At 60.2% G+C, this 27,892-nt stretch overlaps 10 protein-coding genes and 1 non-coding gene across 11 annotated transcripts; 2 read left to right on the forward strand and 9 right to left on the reverse strand.

Moving 5' to 3' along the window:
* Positions 1 to 662: 662 nt before the first annotated feature.
* THITE_2144733 (uncharacterized protein) lies at positions 663 to 2,326 on the reverse strand (the record flags this gene model as incomplete). Its single annotated transcript, XM_003653637.1, has 6 exons — positions 663 to 681; positions 947 to 1,539; positions 1,611 to 1,901; positions 2,075 to 2,093; positions 2,155 to 2,206; positions 2,272 to 2,326. The coding sequence occupies 6 exons, from the start codon at positions 2,324 to 2,326 to the stop codon at positions 663 to 665; spliced, it is 1,029 nt and encodes a 342-aa protein (XP_003653685.1).
* Positions 2,327 to 2,774: 448 nt separating this feature from the next.
* On the forward strand, positions 2,775 to 4,415 carry THITE_2076116 (uncharacterized protein; the record flags this gene model as incomplete). The annotated part of the gene is made up of 1 exon (XM_003653638.1): positions 2,775 to 4,415. One exon carries the CDS (start codon positions 2,775 to 2,777, stop codon positions 4,185 to 4,187), a length of 1,413 nt encoding a protein of 470 aa, XP_003653686.1. The 3' UTR covers positions 4,188 to 4,415.
* Positions 4,416 to 4,741: 326 nt separating this feature from the next.
* Positions 4,742 to 5,485, reverse strand: THITE_2012486 (uncharacterized protein; the record flags this gene model as incomplete). Its single annotated transcript, XM_003653639.1, has 1 exon — positions 4,742 to 5,485. A coding segment is annotated over one exon (744 nt), but the record flags the coding sequence as incomplete, so codon positions are not given.
* A 1,195-nt stretch (positions 5,486 to 6,680) lies between these two features.
* On the reverse strand, positions 6,681 to 8,667 carry THITE_2144753 (uncharacterized protein; the record flags this gene model as incomplete). Its single annotated transcript, XM_003653640.1, has 10 exons — positions 6,681 to 6,723; positions 6,792 to 7,208; positions 7,286 to 7,398; positions 7,478 to 7,502; positions 7,580 to 7,617; positions 7,757 to 7,902; positions 7,961 to 7,979; positions 8,056 to 8,078; positions 8,148 to 8,224; positions 8,633 to 8,667. 10 exons carry the CDS (start codon positions 8,665 to 8,667, stop codon positions 6,681 to 6,683), a joined length of 936 nt encoding a protein of 311 aa, XP_003653688.1.
* A 762-nt stretch (positions 8,668 to 9,429) lies between these two features.
* On the reverse strand, positions 9,430 to 11,920 carry THITE_2116246 (uncharacterized protein). Its single transcript, XM_003653641.1, has 4 exons — positions 11,389 to 11,920; positions 11,209 to 11,312; positions 9,910 to 11,131; positions 9,430 to 9,829 (listed from the first exon to the last, which is right to left on the reverse strand). The coding sequence occupies exons 1-4, from the start codon at positions 11,527 to 11,529 to the stop codon at positions 9,653 to 9,655; spliced, it is 1,644 nt and encodes a 547-aa protein (XP_003653689.1). The 5' UTR covers positions 11,530 to 11,920; the 3' UTR covers positions 9,430 to 9,652.
* Positions 11,921 to 12,262: 342 nt separating this feature from the next.
* THITE_t57 lies at positions 12,263 to 12,347 on the reverse strand. The gene has a single exon. It is a non-coding gene; the product is annotated as a tRNA-Gln (tRNA).
* Positions 12,348 to 12,779: 432 nt separating this feature from the next.
* THITE_2129271 (uncharacterized protein) lies at positions 12,780 to 13,217 on the reverse strand (the record flags this gene model as incomplete). Its single annotated transcript, XM_003653642.1, has 1 exon — positions 12,780 to 13,217. The coding sequence occupies one exon, from the start codon at positions 13,215 to 13,217 to the stop codon at positions 12,780 to 12,782; it is 438 nt and encodes a 145-aa protein (XP_003653690.1).
* A 2,290-nt stretch (positions 13,218 to 15,507) lies between these two features.
* On the reverse strand, positions 15,508 to 17,900 carry THITE_2116251 (uncharacterized protein). The gene is made up of 3 exons (XM_003653643.1): positions 17,735 to 17,900; positions 17,285 to 17,657; positions 15,508 to 17,177 (listed from the first exon to the last, which is right to left on the reverse strand). Exons 1-3 carry the CDS (start codon positions 17,835 to 17,837, stop codon positions 15,674 to 15,676), a joined length of 1,980 nt encoding a protein of 659 aa, XP_003653691.1. The 5' UTR covers positions 17,838 to 17,900; the 3' UTR covers positions 15,508 to 15,673.
* Positions 17,901 to 20,288: 2,388 nt separating this feature from the next.
* On the forward strand, positions 20,289 to 21,838 carry THITE_2116255 (uncharacterized protein). The gene is made up of 2 exons (XM_003653644.1): positions 20,289 to 20,815; positions 20,878 to 21,838. The coding sequence occupies exons 1-2, from the start codon at positions 20,587 to 20,589 to the stop codon at positions 21,399 to 21,401; spliced, it is 753 nt and encodes a 250-aa protein (XP_003653692.1). The 5' UTR covers positions 20,289 to 20,586; the 3' UTR covers positions 21,402 to 21,838.
* Positions 21,839 to 22,208: 370 nt separating this feature from the next.
* On the reverse strand, positions 22,209 to 23,553 carry THITE_2129274 (uncharacterized protein; the record flags this gene model as incomplete). The annotated part of the gene is made up of 2 exons (XM_003653645.1): positions 22,209 to 22,264; positions 22,368 to 23,553. The coding sequence occupies 2 exons, from the start codon at positions 23,551 to 23,553 to the stop codon at positions 22,209 to 22,211; spliced, it is 1,242 nt and encodes a 413-aa protein (XP_003653693.1).
* Positions 23,554 to 24,418: 865 nt separating this feature from the next.
* On the reverse strand, positions 24,419 to 25,740 carry THITE_2129275 (uncharacterized protein; the record flags this gene model as incomplete). Its single annotated transcript, XM_003653646.1, has 3 exons — positions 24,419 to 24,589; positions 24,707 to 25,625; positions 25,697 to 25,740. The coding sequence occupies 3 exons, from the start codon at positions 25,738 to 25,740 to the stop codon at positions 24,419 to 24,421; spliced, it is 1,134 nt and encodes a 377-aa protein (XP_003653694.1).
* Between the last annotated feature and the right edge of the window lie 2,152 nt (positions 25,741 to 27,892).

Here is a 27,892-nt window from a genome sequence, read left to right on the forward strand (position 1 = left end):
GTGCCACACCCTGGACGTCCAGCGAACGCACCGGCATCGTATTCGGATGTCACCCCCGGCTCCGATTCCGAATTTTTTCGCGGCCAAGACCCGCACCGCCGCAGCCTCCCCGCTCCAGTACGCACTCGCCGTGGTGCCGAGCGCGACGAACGGCGCCGTGTACTCGCCTGCCAGCCAGATTTCCCGCTCCGGAAGGCCCGTTCGCATGACTTGGACATCCTTATCTAGAAGATCTGCTGCTGGTGTTGGCGTTTCCCCTCCCCTCCGTTTACCCTGTTTACCCGTTTACCCCGTTCGCCCGGTTCACCGCCCACACCGTCCAACCGGTTCACCCCTCGCCCGCCCGTGTCCGGGCTGACCTGGAAGTTGGTGGAGGATCCGTTCCCTGCCAGGCCGCCGCCATGCCAGTCGGTCGCGAGGATCGCAGCCGGCGGACAGTCCGGGTGACCGGCCTGTAGTGAGGCAGGCGGCTGCAGTACGGCCGGAAGAAGCGATCGAGAACAGTGAAGTTACACTACTCGATGTTGTCCGGGCTCAGGCCGCGGATCGGCGACGGAACGTGCGCCGCGCATGGGTCTGCGTGTAGATCAGCAACGTCGGCCTGGCGTACGACCCGAACACTGCCGGCGACGACAGCGGAACCAGCTCGATTTTCCAGTGCTTCAGCTCCTCCGTCGCGTACTCGGGGCGCAGGAAGTGGGAGAAGGCCGCGCTCCAGTGGCTTCTCCCTTACATCTCTGCACCACAAGGAGCACGATACGAAGAGGTCTGCGAGAGCTGGAGGCCCGATTGACTTGCTTGCCAGGAGAGACTGGCATCCTGGTCTCTTTCATGAAGGACCAACCACAGAAACAGACCTATGTCACCAACAGGACATTGGAGCGGCGGCTACTCACAAGGTATTATTAGCAGAATCCCTCCATCCCTCGCCATTTCCCGACCGAGCTACTCCTTCGCCCCCTGAAACGCCAAAATGGACCGCACCGTATCAACCACGCTCTCCTCAAGCCCCCTGTACTCCAGCCCCAACACCTCCCTGGAGCGCGCGTTATCGAACCGCCAATGGTCCCGCGGGAAGTCCTCCGCGGCCGCCTCCTCGTCCTCGCCCGGCAGCCTGTCTCGCAGCGCGGGGAACCGCTTCCTCACCACCCCGACGATCTGCGCGTTGGAGAAGTACCCGCCGACGACGTAGAACCGCTTGCTGCCGGCTGCTGGGACCGTCAGAGCGCGCACGTGCGCCAGCGCCACGTCGCGCACGTCGACAAAGGTGAAGACCGGCGACGTGGGCGGGATGCCGCCACCGTCGCTGCCGCTGACGCTGCCCGAGGTGGTGGTGGTACTTGTTGAGGACTGCTGTCGCCGCCAGCGGCCGAGCACGAGGTCGCGGATGCGGTGGTTCGACGTGTTGAGCGCGTCGAGGCTGTCGAGGCTGCGCGGGATCGGGCCGAACGTGTAGCTGTTGTTGATGGTCGCGAGGGTGAAGGAGGGCGGAGGGGTGGTGGAGGAGAGGAAGTCCCAGGCGGCTTGTTCGGCGAATTTCTGGGCGTTGTTGTCAGTTGCGCTTCCTCGAAAGAGAGTGAGGGTGTGCGTTGGGGAAAGTGATGACGCACCTTGCTGGCGCGGTAGGTGTGCGCCGGGTCGAGGGCCTGCTCCCAGGTCACGTCGGACCACGACGACTCGTCGTAGACGGGCGGGTGGTTCGGCGGGCGCAGGATGGCGGCCGACGAGGAGGTGATCACCACGCGCTTGACGTTGGGCGCATATGCGTGGATTGACCGGAGGATGCCCGTCGTGCCCTTGATGGCCGGGTCGAGGCAGTCCCGCACCGGGTCATCCCAGTGCAGCTGGTAGGGCGACGCCGTGTGCACGACGTAGTCAAAGGGCGGGTCCGACTTGACAACCTGCCGAGGTGTCAGCTTGGATGATCTCCGTTGGGGCTGTGGCATCAGTATGGTCCTGCCTCGTCGAAGGCGCCTTCCTTCGCGATGTCCTCCACGACGACAAACGCGACGTGCTTTCTTACGGTCTCGTCGACCGACTGGACAATGCGCTGTCCCTTCTCTGCCGACCGAGCTGTCACCACAACGTCGAAGCTGCGAGGGTTCCGGTCAGCTCGGCATCCCGCAGGAATACTCGGGACGCTAATATCCGTACCCATGGTCCAGAAGGCAGTCTAAAACGTGCGAGGCGATGAAGCCGGTTCCGCCTGAGAAAGCCGCTCTTAGTCACCCGCCCAACTACAGCAGAACACGGGCTGCGGAATGCTCTTACCGGTCAGCAGGACTTTGCCCTTGCTGGGGGACGGGGCGCTCCCCGTGGCCGCCATGGTTTGCTGTGCTCTTTCGTCGTAAGCAGGGAATTCTTTTTCTGCGTTGGCAATGTGGTTGGCAAGATGAGGGAACATCGGGCAGCGAACAGCGACTGTGTGAGATTCGGAGCCCCGACCACCGGAGTTTCTCGGCTCGACCATCGGAGTTTCTTGGTCTGGCGGCGACTGCCCTCGCTGCCGCCGATTCACGTATTCGGTGGCACTTGCCCCTGAGCTGCACTCCAAACGGGTAGAGAGCATGTCTCGGGCGATCCCCATCTCAGCTCCGACGGGGTGCAGCCACAGCAGCGTGCGGCGTAGTTCCCCAGGCCACTGCTGAATCTCAACTACCTTACGTTCGCAACAATCCCGCTCGTAGTGCTGTTCCGTATCAGCCAGCTCCAGCTGGACGACCAACATCTCAACTCCCAGGATATTGGAACACAACAGCCCCTGCGCCACTGCAATGGCGTCTACGAACCCTCCGGATTGGCCGCAAGACGGCCTGCACGTCGCCATTGTCGGTGCAGGCATCACCGGCGTCAACCTGGCGCTCGGCCTGCTGGCCCGCAACGTCTCGTTCACCGTGTACGAGCGCGCGCCCGGCTTCCGCGAGATCGGCGCGGGCATCGGCTTCAGCCCGAACGCGGAGCGCGCCATGGGCTTGCTCAATCCCGACGTGCTCGCCGCCTTCAAGCGCGCGGCGAACCCCAACGGCGAAGACTACTTCCAGTGGATCGACGGGTACCGCTCGGACGAGCTGATCTTCAAGCTGTACGTGGGCAAGGACGGGTTCCAAGGCGGCCTCCGCAGCGAGATCCTCGAGGCCTGGGCGCAGCTGCTGCCGCCAGGTGCGGTCCGCTTCAACAAGGAGATAGACACCATCTCGGCGCCCCCGGAAGACAACAGCAGCAGCAGCAGCAGCAACCGCAGACTCCGTCTGCACTTCAAAGATGGCACCACTGCCACCGCCGACGCCGTCATCGGCTGCGACGGCATCCGCTCGCGCGTGCGCCAACTCCTCTTCCCGACCTCCTCCTCCTCCTCCTCCCAGTCCCCTGAGGCAGGGTACACCGCGAAATTCTGCTTCCGCGCGCTGGCGCCCATGCCAGCCGCCATGGCCGCCCTCGGCCAATCAAGATCCATGACCCGCTTCATGTACAACGGCCCCGGCGCGCACATCATCACCTACCCGGTGGCGTCCAACACGCTGCTGAACATCCTGGCCGTGATCTCGGACCCGTCGCCGACCTGGCGTGCCCACCCGCAGCGGCAGCAGCACACCGCGCCGGGCTCCCGGTCCGAGGCCGAGGCCGCCTTCCGCGACTGGCACCCCACGGCGCGGCGCATCGTCGGCCTGCTGCCGGACGCCATGGACAAGTGGGCCATCTTCGACATGGCCGCGCGCCCGGCGCCGCGGTACATCGGGACCGCCGCCGCCGCCACCGCCGCCGCCGGGGACGGGGAGGGATGGGGAGACAGGGTGTGCGTGGCGGGGGACGCGGCGCACGCGGCGGGCCCGCATCTGGGCGCGGGCGGGGGGATGGGCATCGAGGACGCGCTGGTGCTGAGCGAGCTGCTGGCTGCTGTCGATGGGAAGGTGACGGGCGGGGGGACGGGAGACGGGGGCGATGAGAGAGAGAGAGAGAAGGGGCGGTGGGTGAGCGCCGCGTTGGAGGCGTACAACGCGGTGCTGTATGAGCGGACGCAGGGGGTGGTGCGGGCGACGCGGGAGGCGTGCGACTTGTTTCAGTGGAAGGATCCTGCGGTGGCGACGGATCCGCGGCAGTTCGGGGACCGGATCACGGCGCTGTTTCACAGCGTCTGGGAGTACGATGTCGCCGGGATGGTGGAGGAGGCCTTGGCGGAGCTGGAGTGAGGGAGATGCACCGGGCAGGGTATCGAATGGCCACGATAGAGCATGTTTTTGCGCGTTGCAGACCTAGGTAAGAGCGGCATGCTGTCGGCTTACCAGAGAGAAGCAACTAATCCGTGCTACACACCATCTCGGCATGGATTTGGTTATTAGCGGCAGTCTGTGGTTCGTTATGATAGCAACCAAGACCACGCAAACAGCGGAAACGTCAGCAGCGTCGATGTTCTGCCGCTGGCAAGACCGACGACGTATATATACACATGGGCGGAAGGAGAGGGCAGCGCTGTGGCTGCATTGACTCCTGGGGCGATGCCGCTGACCTGGTCTCTCTAGCAATACGTACCTCGATGCCATGCAATCCAGGCGCCTCACGCCCCAAGCCGGCCAATGAACGCCCATGAGCGGACGGACGGCATACTGACGAGCCCTCGTGCCGTTCTAATGTGGTCGTGCATTGGGATGGTGCAACATCCCCGTTGCTGCAGCCGTACAGGTATGTCAGCCGTGCTGATCACTTCAGGGGACAAACCCCCGGACAGAAACAGGGCGCGCGTGCACTGACGGTCTTCGTACGGCTTTCTCGACGTGATCCCCAAGGTGCAGAGATGCCATATCCACATGCACCACATGGCCACGAGGCTGTCCAGCGTGCGCCGCGGCAGCGGCACCAAGACGTCCAGCCTGAACTCGACGTCGGCCGGCCGGCCGGGCATCCTCTCGCAAGTCTGGCGGGCCGCGACCTGCCCGGCCGCATCGCGCCACTGCCACGCCTCGTCACGCCCCTTGATCGCGAAGTGGTACTCGCCCTTCTTCGCCCTGCCGCCCTCCGCCTGCACGCGGCGCCTCTCGGCCTCGGACAGCACCCGCAGCGCGCGGTAGCCCCAGTGGAAGAACGGGCGCTTGACGATGCACACCTCACCCAGGGTCTTGCGGGACTGCGGCACCAGGCGCAGCACGGCGGGGATGTGGGCGTACGGCCGCGGGGCGAGGTACTCCAGGGAGTAGACGTCCTTGGCACGGCGCGTCACGGCGGACGAGCCGTCGGGCGAGGGCCGCACGCGGTAGTCGAGCCGTTGGAAGTCGATGCGCTCGGTCTCGGAGCGCTGCTCATGGATCAAGCGCGAGAGCTGGTACAGCGCGTCGGAGCCGGCCGTCGTGCCGGGGGTCGGCCCCGCCCGGTAGACGAAGCGGCCGTGCAGCACGAGCGCGCACGGCGGGAGCACCTCGTCCGGGTCGACGCCGGCTTGTTCGCGGTAGGCGGGCGGTTCATCGGCTGCGACGGCGTACGGGGGTGGGTTGTCGCCGTAGGCCGGGGGATCCGGGATATGGTCTGACACAGCGACGAATAGAGGTAGAAATACCGCTGGGGGTTCCGGGGAAGGAGGCATGTTTCACCGTTGTTTTACTGATCTCTATTATTTTCCTCACTTCTTTTGCTCTCGTTGACGTTGGTAGTGATTAGCGGACAGCGACAGAGGGAACGGATAAGAAGAAGAGGTGAGGAGGCGAGGCTGTGCATGCGATAGATTTCGCGGTTCCATTGCATCGCCGCACAGCCCGGCCCCCAAGGCACCTGACGTGTATCCGATTGCAGGAAAATGTCGCAATTCCCGTCCAGGTCGCCGGATATATCTCACAGACCAACACGCCTCAGCTGCAGGCCTATGTGGACTCACTTCGAGTTGCCCACGCGACCTATCCGCAGCCTAGCCTCAGCTACATTATATAAGTGCGCAGACGATGGATGGGTCGTGGGTGCTGTTATAAGCATACCATTTTGATTTCTGTCACGGTTTCAGCTGCTGCGCGGCACCGCATTGCTGAGGAGAAGCAGCCGGTTTGCACCTGAACCACAACCATTTCGAGTCCAAGGAACTCGGTGCGTCAGCCGTCCACTCATCAAGGACTCTTGAGCCAGAGGCATCACGGCTGGATTCGTCTTATTCCCAGGAAACTACCATGCTCTTGCTAGTCTAATCTATGACCAAGACGGAGAAACGAGGTCGATGCACACGGGCCAGCGTTTCAGTGATTACAGTCTTCTGTTTGATTTTAGTTTAGACAAGCAGGAATGTTACAAAAAGAGGATGACGGTTGAACGTAAGACCGCACTTGGCCTCTCTCGGCTGCATCCGTGCATTTGATCTTCTTCTCTTGTTCACTATTGGTATTGAGAAAGCTAATGTATTGGGCTTCCCGTTCATGTCGGCCCGCTTGTCCGGCCGCAATGCAAGGGGACGGACGTCCCGAGATGATCTCCAGAGAGAAAACGACGTAAAGAAAAGAAAATGAGGACGCAGATGACCAGCTTGAGGCAGGATGAAATCAAAGTCCAAATACGCACTAAAGAAACCATGGTAACGCAAAAATCGACATCAAGCATCGCGACGCTTGCAAATAGATAAACATTCTGGAAGAAAGACGAGCAGCGCAACGGTCATGGGTTGCCGACTTCCACCTTAGGCTGTCCGGTCAGTTCTCGTTTCGCATCACTTCTCACTTCCGTGCGTCCAGCGGCTTCCGGCCGTAGACAATGTAGCTGCGATCCCACAGTCAGCCAACAACAAGCCACAGCACACCTCGCAGACACGGCGTAGCGGCACCTACATGGGCCAGTAGGCGTGGATAGCCGGGTTCTTCAGATCCTCGCGCGCGCGCGAGGCCAGCAGCACGGCCTCCTCGGGGGCCCAGCCGAGCGCGCGCGTGGCGGGCGCCACGAGGGCCGGCACGAGCACGAGGTCCATGTTGGCGCGGTTCCACTGGCCGAGCAGCTTGTAGCGCGGGTCGCGCGCCCAGCCGTTGGTCGGCCACTTGTCGACCGTCTCGACGACGTCCTCGAAGCCGGCCTCCTCCAGCAGGGCCTTCCACCGCCGCGCGAGCGTCAGCGGCCGCCCCGCCGCCTCCATCGCCCGCGCCACCGTGCGCATCCACACCTGCAGCGCCGAGTCGGCAGGGAGCGTGCCGTCGTCGCAGCCCAGCGGCGCCAGGTCCTGCGCCTCGAAGTACCCGCCGGGCTCGAGCGCGCTGGTGGATGCCGTTGTGAGAAAAGAGTGATCTGTCTGAAAGGGGTTTTGGGGGGGGGGGGGGGGGGTTCTGCCTACTCGAATGCTTTCTTGACGATTGCTGCGCCGTCGGTATAGCTGCCCGTCATCATGCGACTGAGGATGAAGTCGAACGGCTGGGACCAGGTCCAGTCCTGCTCGAGATCGTCGATCTGACAAGGGGGGGTTGAGTAGTTAGCCCTGTCACACTCTCGCAGAGTAGACAGGGCGAGTTCGATATTCTCTCCTTACCTCAAAGGAGCAGTTTGGCGGTACGCTATGCTCAGAGCTCTACTGTCAGCCATCTCATCAGATATTCACGCGGGTTGTTTAGTTAGTGGCGGTTCGACCTACAGAGTGGGCTGTACGGGACTCAGATCGACTCCAATGACCTAGACCGCGGCAGGTTAATCAGCAGTCGGCCGGCAGGGCCGCCTGATCGTGCCAGATCTCGTCTCACCTCAGCATCGGGATGCTCATCGGCTGCCGGCGTCTAATTAGCTTCTGCCCGTTTCTGGACCGGAAAAAAACAAGGCGGACGGGGCATATCTCACCGTACTCGATGCACCATATGCCGGATCCCGCGCCGAGATCCAGCACCCGCTTGGCGCCCTCGTTCTTTGGACAAAGGCAGGCCTTGCCGCCCAGCGTCATCTTGATGAGGTAGTGCTGCAAGTCTGAGGTGATGCTAGTTAGAGATCGGCATCGCTGCGTCTGCGACCGTCAACAACTCACCGAGTCTCTCGATCTCGCTCTGCACGCCGTGTGTGAGCGGTGCTGTATCCGGTGTTTCACAACATGGAGAACCGAAACTAGACACAGTGACGTACCTTGTCGCTGGGCATGAAGTACTCTGGCCACACATCCTCTGTGTCAGCGGAACGGAACACGTCTCACAGGAGCGGGGATCCGGGGCACGTACTCCCGGCACTCAGCGCATGGTATGTGCGGCCATTTTCGCGCTCGTAGTCCAGCACGCTCGTCGGCAGCGACGTGAGGCTGTTCGTCCGCGACTGTTAACGACGACAAGCGTTGTCTGGTTAGCTGTTTACCGGGGGAGGTGGCGATGAGAACGGAGTCAGAATGCAGAACGACGACGTACCAGGCTGCGCGTAGACGAGGACTCGCTGTGGTCCTCGGGCCTCTGGTCAGTGGGCGCCTTCTTGCCCGAGGCGTGTGTTAGCGACCGCAACTAACCGGACAGAACAAGAAAACACCACGCTGCCGGAGACTGCACTCACCTGCTTGACTCCATAGTCGGACGCGTCGGCCGTGAAAGTGGTCGTCGAAGAAAACACGCTGCTGCCTTTCTCGTGCTGATGAACCGCGTCCGTTTGCTGTCCGCGCCGCTTGAAGAGCGCCCTGCACGGCGCCCTAACAAAGCACGAGAGGCAGTGGAAGAGCAGCTCCCCGGCCGTGTGAGACCGCGACGACGAATCCATGTTTCCTTTCTTTTCTGGACGGTCAAGGACCCGGGAGCCTGGCTCCTGGGAAGCGGAGAGGGGTCCGGGGGAAAGGGATGATATAATACCAGGATCGGAGTTCCAACGACAGGAGCTTATTTTTTTCGGGTTCGCGCCTGGAGCGACGCAGAACACAGAAAGGCTCACATGCATCCATGACAGTACGGATTCCGGGGGTGGGTACCGTGGCTGGCCAGCGTGCCGTGGTACAGTGCGGTTGGCATGCAAATGGTCGATGGACGCCGAGACTCGGCCCGGGTGCGTGACAGCGGGTCAGAGCCGATCTGAAGGCGCATATGACCGCATGCGGCAAGTCGGGCGCGGGTGTGGTTGCACAAAGGACCCTCCTCGGCTACGACCTCTCCAGTGGAGGGTGATCAATGACACGGACCGGTGAAGCCGCCCCAGTTCTGATTTGCCTGACACACTCAGGACGCCCAGCGGCCCAAGGACCCAATCCGGAATGGACGCGTCCTTCGTGGCGGTGGGGAGGCGGCGTCGGGCCGAGTGTTGACTGTATTCGGGCTACTGTGCACACTGCGTGCTCTTGCCGGCAACTGAGGGTTGGCGGCAAGCGAGAGCGAGATGTTTGGCGTGCGGGGAGGATCGGGAATCTGTTGGTTTCTGATCGGCGAGGTGTACTGTGGTAGGGAGGGAGACGCTCTCGGGCCGTGATGCTCCCAGGCGTCACCTTGCTCACTCCCGGCCCAAGAGTCTGACTCCTGACATCATCCGCACAAAACTCACGAGGGATTAAGATGCAAGGCTGCAAGGGACGAGGCCTGCGGCGACATAATGACTTCACTTCAGCATCCCAGGTTGCTGCATGTCCTTTCTTTCCAAATAGGGGTAAGCCCAACCGCTCGTCACCGTGCTGTTCGCGCGAGAGCGGACGAAACTGACCGGTGTAAACGGGAAGGAAGACTGCGACGAGAGATCCCGAGAGCTTTCGTGAGGCGTAACTTCATCCTCCAGTCGTGTCATGCTGATTCTCTACCTGTGCCGCCCTGCCGTCGCCGCTAGACAGGCACGTCCCGCCGTGCTTTCGACTCAGTCTCTCGGCCCTCGACGAAACGTACGACAGACCGGCGGTCCACACAGCCAGGGCCACAGAGGTGGCAATCATGGCGTACATACCCTTCTGCAACACCCGTTGTGTCAGTCACCACCCGTGCCGACAACCGATGTGAAACAAAGGAGACAAGGAGACAACAGACTGACCGTAAACCACGGGGCCATGCTCGCGCCGTAGAACACGATGCTCCACCACGCGTTGACGGCGTTACTCCCCAGATTCATGCCGGCCAGCACGACAGACCGAAACACAGGCTCCCGCCGCCGGCGCATCGCGTCGTTGGCCCACGCGAAGAAGGTCGCCTGGCACGCGTACACCGCGCCGGCCCAGTAGTACGCGGCGAACACGACGGCCGTGGCGCGCCCGACCTCGACCTCGGCAGCTCCGCCGCCGGGCGCGCGCTCGACCATCCGCTGCGCCGCGAGCACCATCGCGCTGGTCGCCACGCCCGTCGCCCCGATGAAGTACCCCACCAGGTAGCGCTTGCCGCCGAGGAAGTCGGTCAGCGCGGCCCAGAAGAGCGTCGACGCGATGCCCACCGCCGGCACGCCCGTCGGGTAGTCGTTGAGCTGCCGGACCGTGTAGGCCGGTTGCTGCGACGACGACGACGACGACGACGACGACGACGGTGGCGTCTTCATGTACAGCGCGAGCAGCGAGTTGGACGAGAACGACTCGGTCTCGCCGGCGATGGTCCACAGCACCACGAAGCCCCACCATTCCCACGAGGTCAGCACCGTTTTCGCGAAGGTCCACGTCAGCGGGGAGGTGTCGGAGGCGTCTTTGTTGCTGTGCGGCTGGCTGTTACCGTCATGGTCTGGGGAGGAGGCGGAGGAAGAGGCCTCGTACGCCGCTCCGTGCGCGGGCTCGACTGCCCGGTCGTGCAGTTCGAGGCGCGACACGGCTAGGGCGCGCTCGGCGGCGGTGAGATAGGGCGCGGTGGTGGTGGCCGGCGTGTCGGGAAACAGAAGGAAGCCGTAGACCGCCACGGGCAGGGTGATGATGCCGTCGACCAGGAACAGCCAGCGCCAGCCGCGCAGGCCGTGGCGGTTGTCCAGGCTGGCGTAGATGCCGCTCTGGATGAAGCCGCCGATCATGGTGCCGGCGAGGCCCGAGGCGGTGAAGACGCCGCTGCGCTTGCCCAGCTCGCGCTCGGTGTACCACGAGCCGAGCACGTAGTGCGTGCCGACGAAGGTGCTCGCCTCGGCCACGCCCTGGAAGAAGCGGATGGCCATGATGGCCTGGGGCGAGCGCGTCGCGGCCGTCAGCATCGTCAGCGCGGCCCAGCCGACCATCATGGCCGGGAAGAAGACGCGCGGCTTGACATAGTGCAGGCTGAGGTTGGACGGGATTTGGCCGAGGACGTAGCTGGGGAAGGGGGTTAGCAATGGCGGCGAGCGAGAAGTTCTGCATTGGGCAATGGGCAAATGACGGCTTGCACTCACCCCACGGTGAAGCACGTGTTGATTTGGTTCAGCTGGTTTCCCTGGAAGCCGAGGTCCTCCTTCATGCCCGAGACGTAGGCATTGGCGACGTTGCTGCGGTCGAGCTGAGCAGGGACCGGGGGGTCAGGAGTGGTGATTCTAATGAACGAGCTTCGTTCACGAGTTTGGGGAGCGGCTCACGTAGTTGAGGAAGTAGCTGAGGCAGCAGAAGGTCAGGATGAAGAAGTCGATCTTCCGCACGAGTCTGCGCTCCGCCGGGTCCGTTCTCCAGGCCGAGGTGAGGTAGTCGCGCAGCTTCGACTTGGATGGGGGAAGGGCCATGCTGCGTGGGCTGTAGGCTGTGGCCTACCGAGACCAACTGGCACCGCAAATAATGCCTATTCGCGCCCCGATATCCCTCCTGCAGTCGGTGAATGCGCCGAGCAGCCGCGGTAGATCCGAGCTCGCTGCCCCGGCTGTCGTCCCTGGCGGTGAACGCACCAAACACGGTTCATGAGACAGGATTTTTGAGAATTCAGTTCATGAAACGGGTCTTTGATAATCCAGTTCATGAGACAGGGTCTTTAAAACCCTCACTGTCGATCTCCGGTTGCCAACCAAACGGCGCTCGTAGTTTCGTAGTCCGACCGCACAGTTTCTCCGATGACGTTGCTGCAAACTCTGGCCCAGAAAAACGATTGAAAGTACCACAGTAGCCCTCGTTCTATTGGCCGGCCCACCCGCCCCCCATGCCGTGAGAGGAAATGCGACGTTCTGGCCCGGGGCCTTGTGGGACAAACTTTGAATCGACAGCTGGCCACAAGGTCAGGACCGGAGGCGTGGACAGGAAAAGACTGAGTAGAAACGTAGAAATGCTTGGCCTGTCACCCGTGTCCGGACGAAGAGATTAAGCTGGAACACGGCTCGATCGACGGCTTGCTCTTCAGCGAACATAGCCAAAATGTCAATCCCTCACTGCTTCTTGGTGGATCCGGCTACAGACCCACTGGTGAGAAGAAATCAACCGTCTCCACAACGGCATGGACTACGGGGAAATACAAAAAGAAGGGAGAACAGGTCGTACCCGGAATCAAACCGGGGTTGCCGGAATGTCCTGAGGGAATCAGAATCCGGAGTGATAACCGCTACACTATACAACCGCGGACTGCCCACTCCGGACTTCGGCTTGTCAATAAGGTGTGGGTGGCGCCGTCGTGGGCTGCTACCCGATGAGCAAGTAAAGGGTGACGGATGGTGCTTGCTTAGAGCCACCTTGGTGGCTTGCAGGCAAGTTTTCGCAATGAATCACTCCTCCTACGAGGTGAGAGAGGACGGCGAGCAGAGGCAAGGTTACAAGAATGAGTATTATCCCCCGCCATCACAGAACACATCGAGCGCTATCGTACAGGAAAACCGTGCCAGTTGCCCAGCCGGGTGAAAAACCTGCACATACCGCTCCCCCTGAAAGCAAAAACAAGCCATCTCCTCCCGCTAACTCCGCAATACTAGTACACAGGTGACCTGCCAGAAGCCACCGACCCACGTCCTCTCCGCCCCAGACAGTCGAGTGAGTCGTGAGGGCCTGTGCCAACTCAGTTGCAAGTGCAAACGCCCGTCTCAGGCGAGCACTCGCCGCCAGGCCTGCCAATCTTGGCGCAATGGTCCTCGCACAGCAGCGGGCCGAAGGTCGGGATGCTGCAGGAGATGCTCCTGCCCTCCTTGCGGGCTGCCTCCTCCCTCTTTCCGAGGCGCTCCAGGATCTCGTTGAAGTGCGCGTCGCCGTCAATGACTCCTTCGTCGTCGCTCCGCTTCTGCGGGCTGTTGAAGCACGCGCACAGCTTCATGCCGGGGCATCCGTCGCGCGCCACGCAGTGGCCGCCGTTGGGGTTGCCCTGGCGCACGCACACGGCGTCGCACGCCTGGTTGCCCAAGGCGCATGACAGCGAGGGAATGCAGCCTGCCCGGGCCGTGCCAGCCAGAGAGGTGCAGGCCAGGATAGCCGCGAGGGAGATGCTGCGGAGGGAGAGCATGTTGTTGAGGCTTGTCGGCGGAAACCGTCCAGGTGCGGCAACAAGAAGCTTGGAGGTCAAGGTATGAGATTCTGGTGAGCTGATGAGCTGATTAGAAGATGCGAGTGAGCTGATGAGGATGTTGTCTTGAGTGATTAGAGGGCTTGATGTCTGACTTTCAGCACTCCGACACAAGAACTGGAGCTGCCTTTATATGCTGGCTTTCCCATTTACTCTACACGCCAGCAATATCTTTTCATTTTGTTTTTTCACCCCTTTTCGTTTGATTGACCGCCGAACGTTCATGATACAGGGGCGACCATGATACCGCGTCGACACAGTCTATTCATGGTGCAACAGTGTTTGCTGCGCTGTGCCGCCATCATCGCCTCGAAGCAGATTCAGCCGGCCCTATGTCACAACCGCCCTCCCCCATATTCGGCTGCCTTTAAACCTACCTACCTCCCGGCTTCAGAATTACTCCGTCTGACGGTAAACCACTGGGCAAACTTTACTCGGTTACCAGACAATTGGCTGCGCGCTGCAACCACTTCAATGTAGCGTGGGAGAAGACCTGGAATTGATTTGGCTACTCAATGCGGCCTTCTCGAAACAACCACTGCCGCATGCTGTCGTCTCCCTAACCACCTGCCGACCCAGTCCCTGGTCTGCTCTACCTGACCGAGGACGACTTCGATGCAGTTTCTCTGCATCATCACGATGCTTGCCACCGTCGCGCCACCATCACGGCCCTCGAGAAACCTCATGCGGCCGGCCGCACCCTACCGACCCTCTTGCCTGACTGCAGCGGGCGCAGGGCCTGGCGACATCTACTCGATGGTTCGCTCGCCCGGCGGCCAGTGAATGGCACCCAGGGACACCGGCACGACCTGACAACTACAGCAACGACCTCGGTGCCCGGGTTGCAGCTCAATAGCAGAGGCCCAATGCGAGGCATTTACCCATAGAGGATCCTTGACGTAAAGGGTGGTTGAGTTCGATAGTTGTTTGATGTCGCTTCCAAGGAGCCTGGATGCGCAGTACTCAAGTTGTGGTATACCGATTTTTTTTTCTTTTTTTTTTATTCACGCCATTCGGGACTTCCAGTTGCTGACACAGTTGCTGACATATTGACATATACAACAGACAGTAGAACTAACTTAGGTCAACGCAACTGACCAACACTTGTTAGTTTGCAGCATCGATTGAAGGAGTCAGCAAGGAAGTAAGATAGCTGTGCAGGGCAGATGTCGAGGCCCATCGGCACCACCACAATGACTTGCCTCGGGAGGACCTGAATGCAAACCACGGCAGGGTCGAGCAGGGCAGGGGATGCTGCAGCAGGGTTAGAGGACTTCCGGAGGTGACTGCGCGGAGAAGGGGCCACGACACAGCCCATCTCCATGTAGACGACCGACAAATCTCAGGGGAAAAGGGGACCGCAGGTTGCATGGCCCGAGGACAGCAATTAGAGCAGGACGGAGAGGTGGCATGAAACAAACAGGGACGTCTCACCCCCAACGTGCATGCATGTCTCTCGGGTTACTCGCAAAGTGAATTGGTCCTAGCCATAATGTTAGAGCCTCGACGCACCGCCACCAAGTGTGAACACGAGCTGGAACCATGCATGTAGTGAAATTTAAGTGGCAGACGGCGCTAAATGTTGACGAAACACTCATTCATTCTCATTGACAGGGGCAAGGCCCCAAAACAAGTATGCCTAAGCGAGCGTCATGTTTGTGCTTTGACAGGCATACATGGGACGTGTTAAGTGATGACCCGTCCACTTTAACTGAACCAAGAACTACACCTGCCAACTTGGGATGACGTTATGTTGTGAGTTGAGCTTCTTGTGCAACCGACGAAATTCGGGGTGGGGGACCTCAGTGTTTGCCTCCCCTGGGGCTTTCTGATCCTGCGCATAACCAGCAATATCTCCCTTGAACCCTCTTGAATACTTCGCAACTCCAAAGATCGGCAGTAACCGGCAGTCCGACCAGCCCAAGCTGAATTGCCAGCATGGTGGCTTTACAAGACAGAGAGATGCCCGTGGGAACGGGGCAGCCGCTCCCCAGTACAGCGATGCGGCATCGACGACCACGCCAGCGCCAGCCGCGGTTCCTGCGCAGGAGCAAAGCAGACCAAGCCGTGCTCATAGCCTGGCTCGCCCAGTTTCCGCAGTCGTGACCGCCGACTCCAACTGGAGCCACCTGAAGACGCTCTCCTCTGGTTATCAAGTCCGTCATATCGTCTCTTTTACACCTGATCATGAGCCCTTCGACATGCCTCTGGACCCGTTGGGCAAAAAGGAAGGGACCCTTCACACGCAGCAAGGCTCCAGTCGGCAATCCAAGTCTAATCCGAGAAGAAGACAGGATGGCCACAATTCAATTATTACACCGAATGATCTAAAAAAGTAAACCTCCACACACACTATGCACTATGTACAAACGCGGGCGGGCAACGTCTTGGACGGCCTACTCGGACACCTTGCACAGCTTGCCGGTCTGCAGGGTCAGCCAGCCCTGGTTCTGGACGCGCCAGCGGTCGGAGCCGACGGCGGTCGGGGCCCAGAAGACGTCGTAGGGGTCGATCTGGCGCTTGAGCTGCAGCAGGCGGGGGTAGTTGGTGCCGTAGAAGGCGTCGCCGAAGTCGGGCTCCATGACGTCGCCCTCGTTGAGGTAGCCGCCAGGCCCGTAGGGGCGCAGGCGGGCCATCCAGTCGAGCGTGATCATCTTCTGCACGTCCTCGAACTGGTCCTGGGTCAGGCCGTCGGCCCAGCTGGCGCCCATGATGCCGTACCACACGGCGTCGCGCCAGTGCGTGTTGGCCGCCGCGTCCGGGCTGCCCTGCGGCTGCGCCGGGTTCATGTTGTACTGGATCAGGGCGGAGCCGTCCTCGACGACGGAGCGCACGGCGTCGAACATGGCCTCGCGCAGCGTCTCGTTGGCCCAGTTGGCGCGCGGGAACAGGCGCGAGGCGGTGCGCAGGTTCGAGTTGGCCACCGACTCGGTCGGGAAGTGGCGCGTCCACGCGTCGTAGAAGTTGTCGTGCTCGAAGAAGACGGGCGTGAAGTCGAAGCCGAGCGCGGTCCACTCGTCCAGCAGCGGCTGCACCATGGCCTGGAAGTCGGCCAGCGCCATGCCGGGCACCAGCCAGGGGTTCATGGTCCACGTGTAGCCGGCCCCGGACCCGGCGGGGCCGCGCGGGAAGATATCGCTGTAGCCGTACGAGCCCTGGTCGGCGTAGTCGGGGAACTTGCGCCAGTAGGCGTACATGGCCTGCCAGAAGACGTCGTCCGTGTTGTTGGTGTCGGGCCCCGTCGTGATGGTCCACGTCACGCCCGAGAAGGTCATCTTGGGGTAGACCTTGACGGTCATGGAGGTGACGACGCCGAAGGTGGCGCCGCCGCCGCCGCGCAGGGCCCAGAACAGGTCCGTGTTCTCCGTCTCGCTGGCCGTGACGAAGCGGCCGTTGGGCAGCACCACGTTGACGCTCAGCACCTGGTCGGCGGCGAGGCCGTGCTTGCCCGACATGGGCGAGTGGCCGCCGCCGGTGGTGTAGCCGCCCGAGACGCCGACGCCCTTGCACTCGCCGCCGACGGCGGTGACGCCGTACTGGTTAGCGGCCGCGTACAGGTCGCCGACCTCGATGCCGGCGCCGATCTCCATGGCCGGGCCCGAGTACGACGGCGTGCGGATGGACGGGATGAAGCGGGTCCACTTGAGGTTGTGCGTCCAGATGGACAGCGCGCCGGCGCCGCACGACTTGCCCAGGAAGTCGTGGCCCGTGTTCTTGACCACCAGGCGCACGCCCGTGGAGCGCGCGAAGTTGATGGCCAGCTGGATCTGGTACACGCTCTCGATCTTGACCGCGTACGACGGGAAGCCGCCCAGAGTGCACGTCGATGTGTTGCCGTTCTGCGGCATGCACGTCTCGCCCTGGTAGAGCGGCGACATGACGGACGTCGGGTCATTGGCGCTGAGGGGAGGGGGTAACAACTGGTCAGCCCGCAGGAACAACGGCTGTATGGGTGATTGGGGAGCAGAGCAGGGCAAGACTCAAAAGAGACTCGGACTCAAACATACTGAGTGGCCGACTGCGTCCAGTTGGCGAGGATGCCGGCGCACTTTTGCGCGTTGTACACGCCGCTGTTGGGGTAGCAGACGGCGCCGATCGGCACCGTCTTGATCAGCGCGCCGCCGGTCAGCAGGTTGAAGACCTCCCAGGTGAGGGGCGACGGCCAGGCGGCGTCGCCGGGCCAGACCTTGCAGTCGCCGACGCTGGCGCGCTTGGCCATCCTGGCGGTGGCGTTGCTGTCGCCGAACTGGAAGAGGTCGATGTCGCTCAGCTGGTGGGCCGTCAGGTTGGCCAGCACCGCGTCGGTCAGCTGCAGCGCGTTGGCTTCCGCATCGGCCGCCACGGCCTGGGCAGCCGGAGCCACGGTGACGTTGGTGGCGGCTACATGCAGAGCGTCCGTCAGCGCGATATGCTCCGCGTGAAGCCTGCTGCGGCCCGCCGGGCCAGGGCCAACCTACGGATCACTTTGCCATCCCCGGTGGTGATGGTCTGGGCAAGAGACTGGAAGGGAAGGGCTGCCCCCGCAAAAAGCAGGGCGCGGGGAAGCGAGAGGACAGCCATGGCGATCGACAAGATCAACGAGGGGCTTGTCGCGCAGGCCGATGGGGTTGTGGATGAGGAAGGGAAGAGATCAGAAGCACGTTTTTGCCACGCGGCGGCCACATGGTTTTATGGCAGCGGACAACGGCATCACGCCGCCTCTGCGCTGCCTCCTCCGGGTCCCGGGCTCGGATATGTTTCCGAATCGCCAATCGGAAGGGCCTGCATCCTCCTCCCACGTTGCACCCCTGTGCTGGAGCCGGAGAAGCAATAATGCCGGCATCAAGCGCAACACAACAGGCAGGGAGAATGGGGGCGCCGTGGCAATATGGCACCACTGGCGGATGCCGTCATTTCCCAGTAGAGCTAAGTTTGCACATAGTACGGAGTTTACACGAGCTTCCTGGGCCGTGGCCTCGAACTCGAAGAGCAAGCGCCTGCTTCTCTCATCCGAACATACACTACTGTTGGAGCAGTCCGGATAGTGGGGGAGCTCGGGAGCGAAGATAGGCCGACCTTGGGTCAGCCCCTGTCTGGTTGTGGATGGCCGGTCAAACCTTCGGCTCCTCAATGGCCTCTCTCCAGTGCTGTTCCCCCACTGTCAGCCTTGGCAAACGTACTCCACACCATGGCGAGGGCCTGCGGGTGCATTTTTCCGACTCCATTACACTACTGTTAGAAAGACAGCCCCCTTTTCATGAGAAAGACAACCCCCCAAGTGCGGTCTGTGAGTCCACCACCAAATGTTTGCAACTCGGGTCACCACGCGGCCTACCCGAGGGAAGAAGAGAGGGCTGTGAATACCACCACTTTTTTTTACCCTCGGATAAAAAAAAAGGAGAAGAAGAAGCCCTAACCGATAGCCCGGACCCTAGCCGATGACCCTAACCCTAAGCAAACATTTGGTGTGGATGTACGGAGGAAGCGAAGTGTACGGACCGCCCCAGGGGGCTGTCTTTCTAATTTAATAACGTTAGGGGTTTGTCTCTTTAGTTACGCAGTAGTGGAACGGAGTCACAATTTCAAGCGTTCATCTCACGGTTGTCCACACCCGAGAAGCCAGGATGTCTGAGCGCGCGATTCCTTCTTGTGATTCGCGGCGCTGCAGGGGCCCTGTCCCCAGCCATGCGGATCAAATGCTTGTTCATGTTTGGCCAATCGCCTCCATGCCTTGTGGAGGCCGGCAGCTGGCCTTGGCCTCGGCAAACCATTGTTCCTTCGTCTTGGGCCCAAGGGGGCCGGCCGGCCGGTGAGCTCAGCGACCTCCCACTCATTGTGTAGCATTACTGTAAGCTGTAACCATGAGGACGGCTGGCAAGGAAACACATCCTACGCAGAAACGTCAGTTACAGCACTGAATACACAGTACACTTGGATGCTATAGTGTACACTAAACACGGCGGGCTGGCGGGTCGATCCTGCCCGTCCGGTCCGCTGCGCAGCCTTGAGTCCGCCGGCCGCCCTCCCGTTTCCGCGGAAGAAGGCGTGCTAGTGTAAACTACACTAGTGGAGTGCAGTCGCTAGTTAGTGCTAATCACCTCAACACGATGCTCGCAAGGCGAGCCAGCTCGGGATATACATTACAATGTCGGGTGTCCGGTGTTGGGACCTCCACTGCCGACGCCACCAGTTCATCGCGCTACACTACACGACACTAGTGTAGTGCCGCAGTACACTTTACACTACACTACCAAGTACCAGGTAGTGTAATAAAAAGACGTGACAAAGCATCGGTGGTGCTGGCGTTGGCAGCCTCTGTTGAATGAACTGTCAAACACTAGTGGCATTTAGTTACATGATCCTTGCCATTATCACGCGAGAACTTCAACTCGTATCCCGAGGCATGCTCTGCAAGGGACGGGGGTTATACGCTAACTTCTCAGACCCCGGGTTCGCTATCCGGAGAGGGGAAATGATCGGCAACTTCCCCCGCAAGGAAGAGGGCCAACGAGGAAGGAGAAAAATCTTTGACAGGAAGGCTCCACTGCTTACAATGTCGAGGCCCTGCTGTGTATTCCGTACACAGTACACTGCCGTCCGGGGAAGTGAGAGGGTCTCGGGGCCTTCGCACAGAAAGCCCGGGCAATCCGGATCCAGCAATCGCAGGGACTCGAGATTCTGCGAGGAGTGTTACTACACTACTGTGTACATAATGTACATGTCGTGGAAAGTCGGCATGATAACGTCCACGCTTGAGGGGCGTTCGCAAGCTACACAGCGCCTCGAGGCTGAGTGGTGCGACTCGTCATTGGGTGAGTAAGCAAGCCACCAGGAGTCATGCACGCCAGCAACCTGGTTGATGGAACTTCTCCTCATGCGCCAAGAGCTGAATGCAAGGATGCCTGGAGGACCGTGTGGCGGGGGACCAGGAATGAGATCTCGCGGCGCCGCAAAGACATCAGTCCGCATCTGGGATGCAGGGCGGTCCGGGTAGGATCGTGCTCGCCCTTCGCCCTCCCTCAGGAGAGCCTCGACCATGGGTCTTCCCTGAAGCTTCGATTCTCTTTTTCTACTCTTGTGTTCGTCTGCTGTTGCTGGCTTGAGGAGTGGTGACGACCTCCAACTGATGCTGCTCGCGATGCTGTGAACTCCTCGACTTTCGAGTCCCGTCTCCCGTGGCCGCTGGCGATTGCCTCCCTGGCATCTCGATCTGACATTCCACAGTCGCTGCCGATCCCTCTCCGCCCATCCCCCGCAAATCGGATGCATCTTGCCAGCGTCCCACATCCGCCGATCTCTCCAGCCTTCCACTGATTCCCCAAGCCAAGCCATGGCGCTCCTGCCTCGCCATCCCGAGGGCCCCAATCCGCTCAGCATCCCAACGCCGCCGCTGCAGCGGACTGCCCTCTTCGTCATCTTCTTCTTCACGGCCCTCGCTTTCGTCGTCTACTGCCTGCGGGCGTGGGCCCGCATCCGGACGCGGCAATGGGGCATCGACGACTATCTGGTCACGGGCGCCATGGTCTTCTCGCTCATGATGATCGGGCCCTTCTACATGTGTAGGCCAGGGCCGCCGTTCGTGTGTCTGTCCGTTCGACGTTGACTGAGAAAATCCTCCCAGACATCAAGCTCAACTACTTCGGCTGGCACGAGGCGGACGTGCCCCCCTTTGACCCGGCGCCGGGCCTGTGGTGGTTCTATCTGGCCCAGCTCTTCTACAACCCCATCCTGGCCCTCGTCAAGGCGTCGGTCCTGTGCTTCCTGCTGCGCCTGGGCGGCCAGAAGCCCGGCGTCAAGTTCGCCATCCACTTCCTCAACGCCTTCAACGCGCTGCAGGCCATCGCCATCTTCCTCGTCGCCATCTTTCAGTGCCTCCCCATCGAGGCCAACTGGGATACGGCCCTCCAGGCGGACCCCAACACGCGCTGTATCAACCACGCGTTCCACGTTATCATCTCGAGCATCACCATCCTCACCGACTTCCTCGTCATCCTGCTGCCCTTCTGGATCTTCCTGGGCCTCAACATGAAGCGGGCCACCAAGGTGGCTGTGCTGGGCATCTTCATGCTCGGTCTCGGGTACGTCTCGCCCGCGCCTCCTTCTTCTCCTCCCCCTTATTATCCGCTCGAGACGGCTGCGAGTTAACATGTTGTTTTTTTCCCCATCTCCCAGCGTCACCATGATCAGCATTGCCCGCCTCGTCGGCGTCATCAGGCTCTTCTACGTCGTGCAGCCCAACAAAGACCCGTACCACGACATCACGGTGACGCTGTCGGTCGTCGAAGCCAACGTGGCCATCGTCTCCGCCTCGGCGCCCGCCCTGCGCCCGCTCTTACGCAGCATCTTCCCGGGCCTGTTCGGCGGCAGCAGCGCGCGCTATCCCAACAACAAGTACAACAACAACCAGTACGGACTCAGCAACAACACGCCCTACTTCAACTCCCGCAGCGGCGGAGCGGGAACGGGCAACGCCTCGCGCGTCGACGCCACCTCGTCCGGCCCCGGCCGCCACGGCAGCATCCGGCTCAAGAACCTGCGCGGCGTCAAGGGCGGCGGCGCCGGCGGCGGCGGCCACACCGAGTGCCGCAGCGTCAGCCCCAGCGGCTCCGAGGAGGAGATCATGACGTACAACGGCATCATGCGGACCATGGACGTGCGCGTCGAGCACGAGGACGACCACGGCCACGGCGCGCTGCCGGTCGACGAGGCGTCCAGCCGCGCGTCCAGCGACCTCAAGCCGAAGGCGGTCGGGGGGATATGAAACTAGGGTAGGGGTCGGGTCTGGATAATGTTGGGTTTGAATGAGTAGCGTAATGATGGGAGTGGGTGGTTGTCCTCAGCATGCAGAAAAGCAACGAATTACACCCCGTCGCAGTGCTTTAGCACTGCGTCAATCTGTTTCACAGCATGATACCATGTAGTTTAAATAGCACAATACACCGATACGGGGCCTTAGGTCCGCAACTGCGAAGTGCATACCCGGGTGATCTTTCGCGGAGCCGCTTCCGCTAGATTACCGAGAGAGAGAATGGGGGGGGGGGGGGGGGGGGGGGGGGGAAAGGAAGGAAGGGGAAAGAGAGACAGAGAGAGAGAGAACAGAAAAAGACCGACAGCGAGCAGCATCCTGTCTTAGGTAGTCATCCTCCTCCCAATCATCAGAGTCAGGGTACGGCTCGTACTCTTCGTTGGAGAGATGCTCGACAATCTTGGCCACCCCCTGCAGATCCCCTTCGGCGGTGCCGGCCTTGTCCTTGTCGACCCAACCCTCGGTATAGCCGCCGCCAAAGTCAATCAGCCAAGCGTCATTGTTTTTGTCAATTATGACGTTTTCGGCTTTGGCATCGCCCCACACAAGGCCCGCGCTATGGAGTTGCGCGACTGTCTCTTGAATTTGTCTTGCCCAACGCTGTCGGAGGGGGATGGGCGTGTGGAGCAGGCAGTCCTCGAACAAGAGCCCGTCGTTTTCGCGGCGATGGTTAATGTAGGTGAGCAGCAGGCCCAGGATTTTGGTGTCTTCGTCTACCGCTACAACCCCGCGGAGACGAGCAATGCGCACGTCGTGCGCCAAGGAAGACTGGAGGATCCGGAGGTGGGCTTCGAGCTCCTTTTCAAGCACTAGAAAGCCGCCCACAGCGAAAGTCTTCAAGAAGCAAAGCGTCTTGCGGCCCGAATCGTCCAGCTCGACCAACACCCGTGTCGGCGACTCGGATAGGGCGTGGTCGGGCTTCTTAAATGAGACTTCCACTTCGGAGGGACGGAAGAACTTGACGTACTGGCCAACTCGTTGGACAAGCTCGGGCTCGATGTAGTTTAGGGGCGGAACCCAGCGGCTCTCCGCATCTCTCATGAGGATAGGGAATGGCTTGTCGGCTTCTGCTTCAAGCCGACAGCGGTACTCTTCCGGGAAGAAGTATTCGGAAAGAAGTGGGTGCGCCTCCCCCGTTGCGATCTTCGCGGGGTCAAAAGACGGCGGGATATCGGGGGCAACTTCCAAGAAGACAGGCTCGAAGACATTGATGAGCCAAGCATGGAAGTCGTCTATCACGGTTTCGGGATGCTCGCCGTCATCCTGGTCTGTGTCGAATTCCCACTCGTCTCTGACAGCGGCGAGGAACTTGCGATAGCGAGACTCGATAGCTGGCGAATTGCAGATGTAAAAGGGCGACATCTCGATTTGGAACTCCCTGCCGTTGCAACGGCTGAAGGTGATGCAATCGTCGGGACCATCGCGGCCGAGACGATCGCTCATGGCCTTGGCCAGGATGCGGCCGGGTTTGGCCGATGGAGTGGATGCCATCATGGATGGGTGCTGATGATGGCGGATGCTAACAGCAGTCGCAGCGGCGAGTGTCGGCGAGAGATTGACAAAAGATGTTCCGACCAGCGGCTAAAAATTCGTGGAAAGTGGTTTGGACCTTGTGCACCGTTTGGAAGCCAGTTGCTTGTTGAAGTGCTGCAGGACGGACGGGGACGTGGGCTGCTTTCGTTTAGAACAGGAGACGTAACGGGCTGGACCCGTAATGGCCTCGACGACCCTCCGCTGTGTATCTGTTGCGTGGTATGCGCAAGCTGCTGTGATGTCTTTTGTCTGCCTTGTCTGTGGGAATGGGGGGAAAGGACTGAAAAGGCAGATGTGTGAGAAAAGCACGCAAAGCGGGGCAGACAATTCCAGGCTGTCCAGCGATGCGCGCAGACTGTGAGCAAGAGAGTTCAATTTTGCACTGTCATTGATGCATTGCCGGGATGTGGCCGTCGGCCATATACCAGGTATCTTGGCCGTCTCATCGTCAATACGTGTTCATAGCAGCGGATTAGCAGGACCAAGGTGTTAACCACTGTTTCGATACCACTTTAATTTTCAGTTTCTAAGATGTTGGCAATCTCCAAGATGCATTATTATCAAAAATAAAATAAGCGCCTGCCTACTTGCCTACCTTACACAAGCCAGACAGAATAACACCTACCTAGGTACTAATCACAGTACGGCGGAGTCAGGCGGGATGTTGGTCCGCACCAAGCGCATGCAGATTCACCGGTGCCGCTCCAGCTTGATTACCACCCCCCATCACGAGACATGTCGTCGTTGAACAGCTGCGGAGATGTTGCTGACTTGAGAAGAGCGAAGTATTCCCAGCTCTCGTGTCCCTCACCTCGCCGTCAAGCTACCGTTTAAAAACTCCATTCTGAATCCTCTCTTTCAGCACGATCCACTCGTCATATTGCTCCTCGCCCCCGAAGTTCCCCCATTCGGGCTGGGGCGCGGTCTCCCCGTTCGCCGGCGGCAACGACTCCGGCATTTCCTCCGGCGCAACTGGAACTGGCGCCATCTCGTCCTGGTAGTGGCTAACAGTTCCCTTTGTCTTCCAGCAAAATCCTGTTAGCTGGTACTCGGCTTTGAAATGGGCTGGCCTGCAACGTTGTAGCCAGCCTGGTTTCAATTCTGAGCTTACCTTCAACTTAGTCCCCTTCTTCTTCTTTTCCGTCTTCTTCCTTTTCGTCTTCTTCAATAAATCTGATGAGAGAAGCCATGCAGTGTCTTCCGGCGTTGGCTCTGGGATCGGCTCAGCTCCAGGGAGCCGCTCGGGTTCTCCGGAGTTGCATTTAGGATCGTCCAGCGGTTCAGGCAGTGGCTCAGGTTCGGGCGCGGCTTCAGGCACCGCGCCGTCAAGTTCGGGCGCAACTGCCGGTGCCGATTCGGGTCGAGAATCATGAATTTCGCCCGGGGCGCAGGGTGTGTCAGGGCTGGCCGGCTCAGGGCGAGAAGCCGGCACAGCGGCAGCATCACGGCCGTCCCGCGCCTCCAGCGCCTCGACATATGTCTCAAGCATGCAATTGAAGAGCACTTTGACTGCTGAGAAGCCATCGCCAAAGTCGATGGGGGCGGAGGACGCTGTCGACAGTGCACGCGGGTCCTGGAAGACCCTCTTGATGCAGGTCTTGATCCAGCCGACAAACCACTGGTCGTTGCCGATGGGCCGAGGGTAGGCCTTCTTGACCGCGTCGACAAGCGGGAACACTTCGACGCGGCGTGCTGCCAACTCGATGGAGTCCCTCGTCTGTGTCTCAAGTTCGTCGAGCTGGAAGGTCCGGGCAATGGCGTGTAGTTCCAGCATTATCTCGAGCTCGGGGCGCTCGAAGCGAACTGTTGGGTCGTCCGTCCCAATCCACTTCTGAAGGCCCCAATGCCCGGTGTAAAGATACTCCACGAACGCATGCCCTGCGATGCCGGAGAACGCGCCGAGGTCGACGATCCTGCGAGACGAGTTGCAAAAGGCGGCCAGCTTGGGGTGGCGTATCAGTAGCGACAAGTGGGCGGTGAGCGGAGGGCCGTCCGCAAACCTGAGCGTCACGAGGGGACTGCTGTAGGGCCTGGACGGCAACAGGTTTGTCAGCGTCGAGGACGGTGGTGAGCGGGAGTGCCCAGACTCCGGCCGACGTACGACTTCATCTCCACATTGTTGCCGTTCTTCTTCCCCGTCTCCATGTCGAGTTGCGCGGCGGCGAGAGGCAAAATCGGCTCTAAATTATAGGAGTTCAGAGAACCCGCGCCCTGGGGAGAAAAAGTGCAAAGTGCACCTACTCAGCCTCAAAGCCGGGGTGTGAAACGGAAACTAAATATGTTCATCTCGTCCAGCGATCAGTTGCTGCCCGGGCTGCATCCATGCCCGACGAGGCCATCATACATTTGTACGCCTCAAAACCAACCACTGACGAGCGCTGGCAAAGGCTGAAGGCAAACGGATTTGGACCGAACTGCCGGTTGCCGGCATCTTTGCCAATGAAACAAGAAACAGCCCCTCCATCTCGCCGCGGCGACATGCACCGCTCCGCCAACCTGCATGAGACCGACATGGCGATGCCGGGACTGGCTGTGGCTGGACCGCCGTGGATGTGAGAGGGAATGGCATCAGGAATCGCTAGGACCCGCGAAGTCTGTAACTGTCCCGTATGCTCGCGTCGAATTAAAGGAATCGGATCGTTTTGTCCGTCCTATGCTCCAACCCTTTTTCCAGGCTTCCCACATCGTGATTACGTTCAGGCTGCTGCCTCCTTCAACATGAATTCACCTTGGAGGCAAACGGGCGTCCGTTTGAATAACCTACCGAGCGCACAAACGAAAGGGCGTCATGACCGAGCGAGCTGGGTTACTAAGACGCGACCGGCCCAGACGCCTAGAAGGGAACAAAAAAACCAGGCATAATTATACTTCGCATTAGTTCAGGGCAGGTGGGTTGAAAGTCAGGTCTCAAGTTAGGTCCGGCATCCAGCGTTGCCCATCGCGGACTACGACCACACCCGTCGCCATTCTTGTAAGCCAAAGAGCCCAAGACTCTTCCTCTCTGACTTTGTCATGGACCAAACCCCTTCCTTCTTGGAGCCTGGCCGCGGGACCACTAGGATTGCCACTAAAGTGAAGTCTATTTATCCAATAATCCTCTGAGCATCGGCGTCTAAAAAAATTAGAGCTGACACCCAGGGACACAACACTCTCGACAAACGCCCTGAGCTCCCCTCGACAAACGTCACTCGGCACGCCCAACTACAAACCATCACCCCCAGACCCAACAGAACCGCGTGCATACATACGGCTTCTCAGCTCGTGCCGCCCTCTCCAAACCTAGGAAGCAATCCCGTGTCTGCCCCGACCAAGCACAAGCTAACCGCGTCACACAGCACGAGACAGGACAGGACAGGATACACAGAATCTCGCCTCGTAGCGCCCTCCCTGATCCAGTGGCTCGTCGCACTGCACCCGGCATTCCTTCCTTCCTCAGGCAGCCAGCTCGCCTAGAAACCTGAACCACCACACCGGACACAGCCACACTCACAGCACCGCACAGCGACATTGGCACACTGCTCGGCCACACTGTGCCGTGTACACAAGTGCAGGTACAGTACAGTGCTCATGTACCGGTACTCTCCTCCAAAGGCAGGTGTCCAGCGGCAAGGAGGCTTAAGTTCCCGCGACTGAGGCAATCACCATCCCAGGCGCAGTGGGACACGGCCATACCAGCTTACCCAGCCTCAGCCGCGTCAACCCCCAAGGCGGCCTCACAACCGCCAGGTTGAATCGCGGTGACTAGCACGCGAAAAAGGAGTCTCGTAGAACCAGGTAGACATAATAATCATTAAGATAGTTGTTGGTGTCTATCAGTTAGATGATTATCTTGGCTCGAGGAAAGCAGGCAAACAAACGAACAAACGATGCGCCATAATAATGCATAAGAGCCAATACCCCAGGCGTGGTTTTCCCGTTGCATAATATCCCACTGAAAAGTGCAAACGCCAGCGCCCGAAACCGAGCCGTTTTCATCCAGTCATCAAATGAAAGAAAGGGGTATGATGGATGCAATGCGGTGAGGGTGGCAGGGAAGCGAGAGGAGCACGATTAGCAGGTAAATGGCGACAGATAACAAACCCAATCGCAAACAAACGGCAAGGCAAAGACGGGTATCTCGTGATGTCCCAATTTCCGTCATGCCCCTGTAATGTCCATGAGGTGCCGAGTAAAAGGGAAGAATGCCGAACTTGAATGCAACCAGGAAAACAGCACCGAGTGAAGTTCACTGTAACTTGTCGCCACCAGATTAGGCCTCCGTACTGCGCGTAGATGGGACGCGCGGCCCGTAGCCCTG

This window comes from Thermothielavioides terrestris, chromosome 2 (genome assembly GCF_000226115.1).
Source record: "Thermothielavioides terrestris NRRL 8126 chromosome 2, complete sequence".
Taxonomy (NCBI): Eukaryota; Fungi; Ascomycota; class Sordariomycetes; order Sordariales; family Chaetomiaceae; genus Thermothielavioides; species Thermothielavioides terrestris.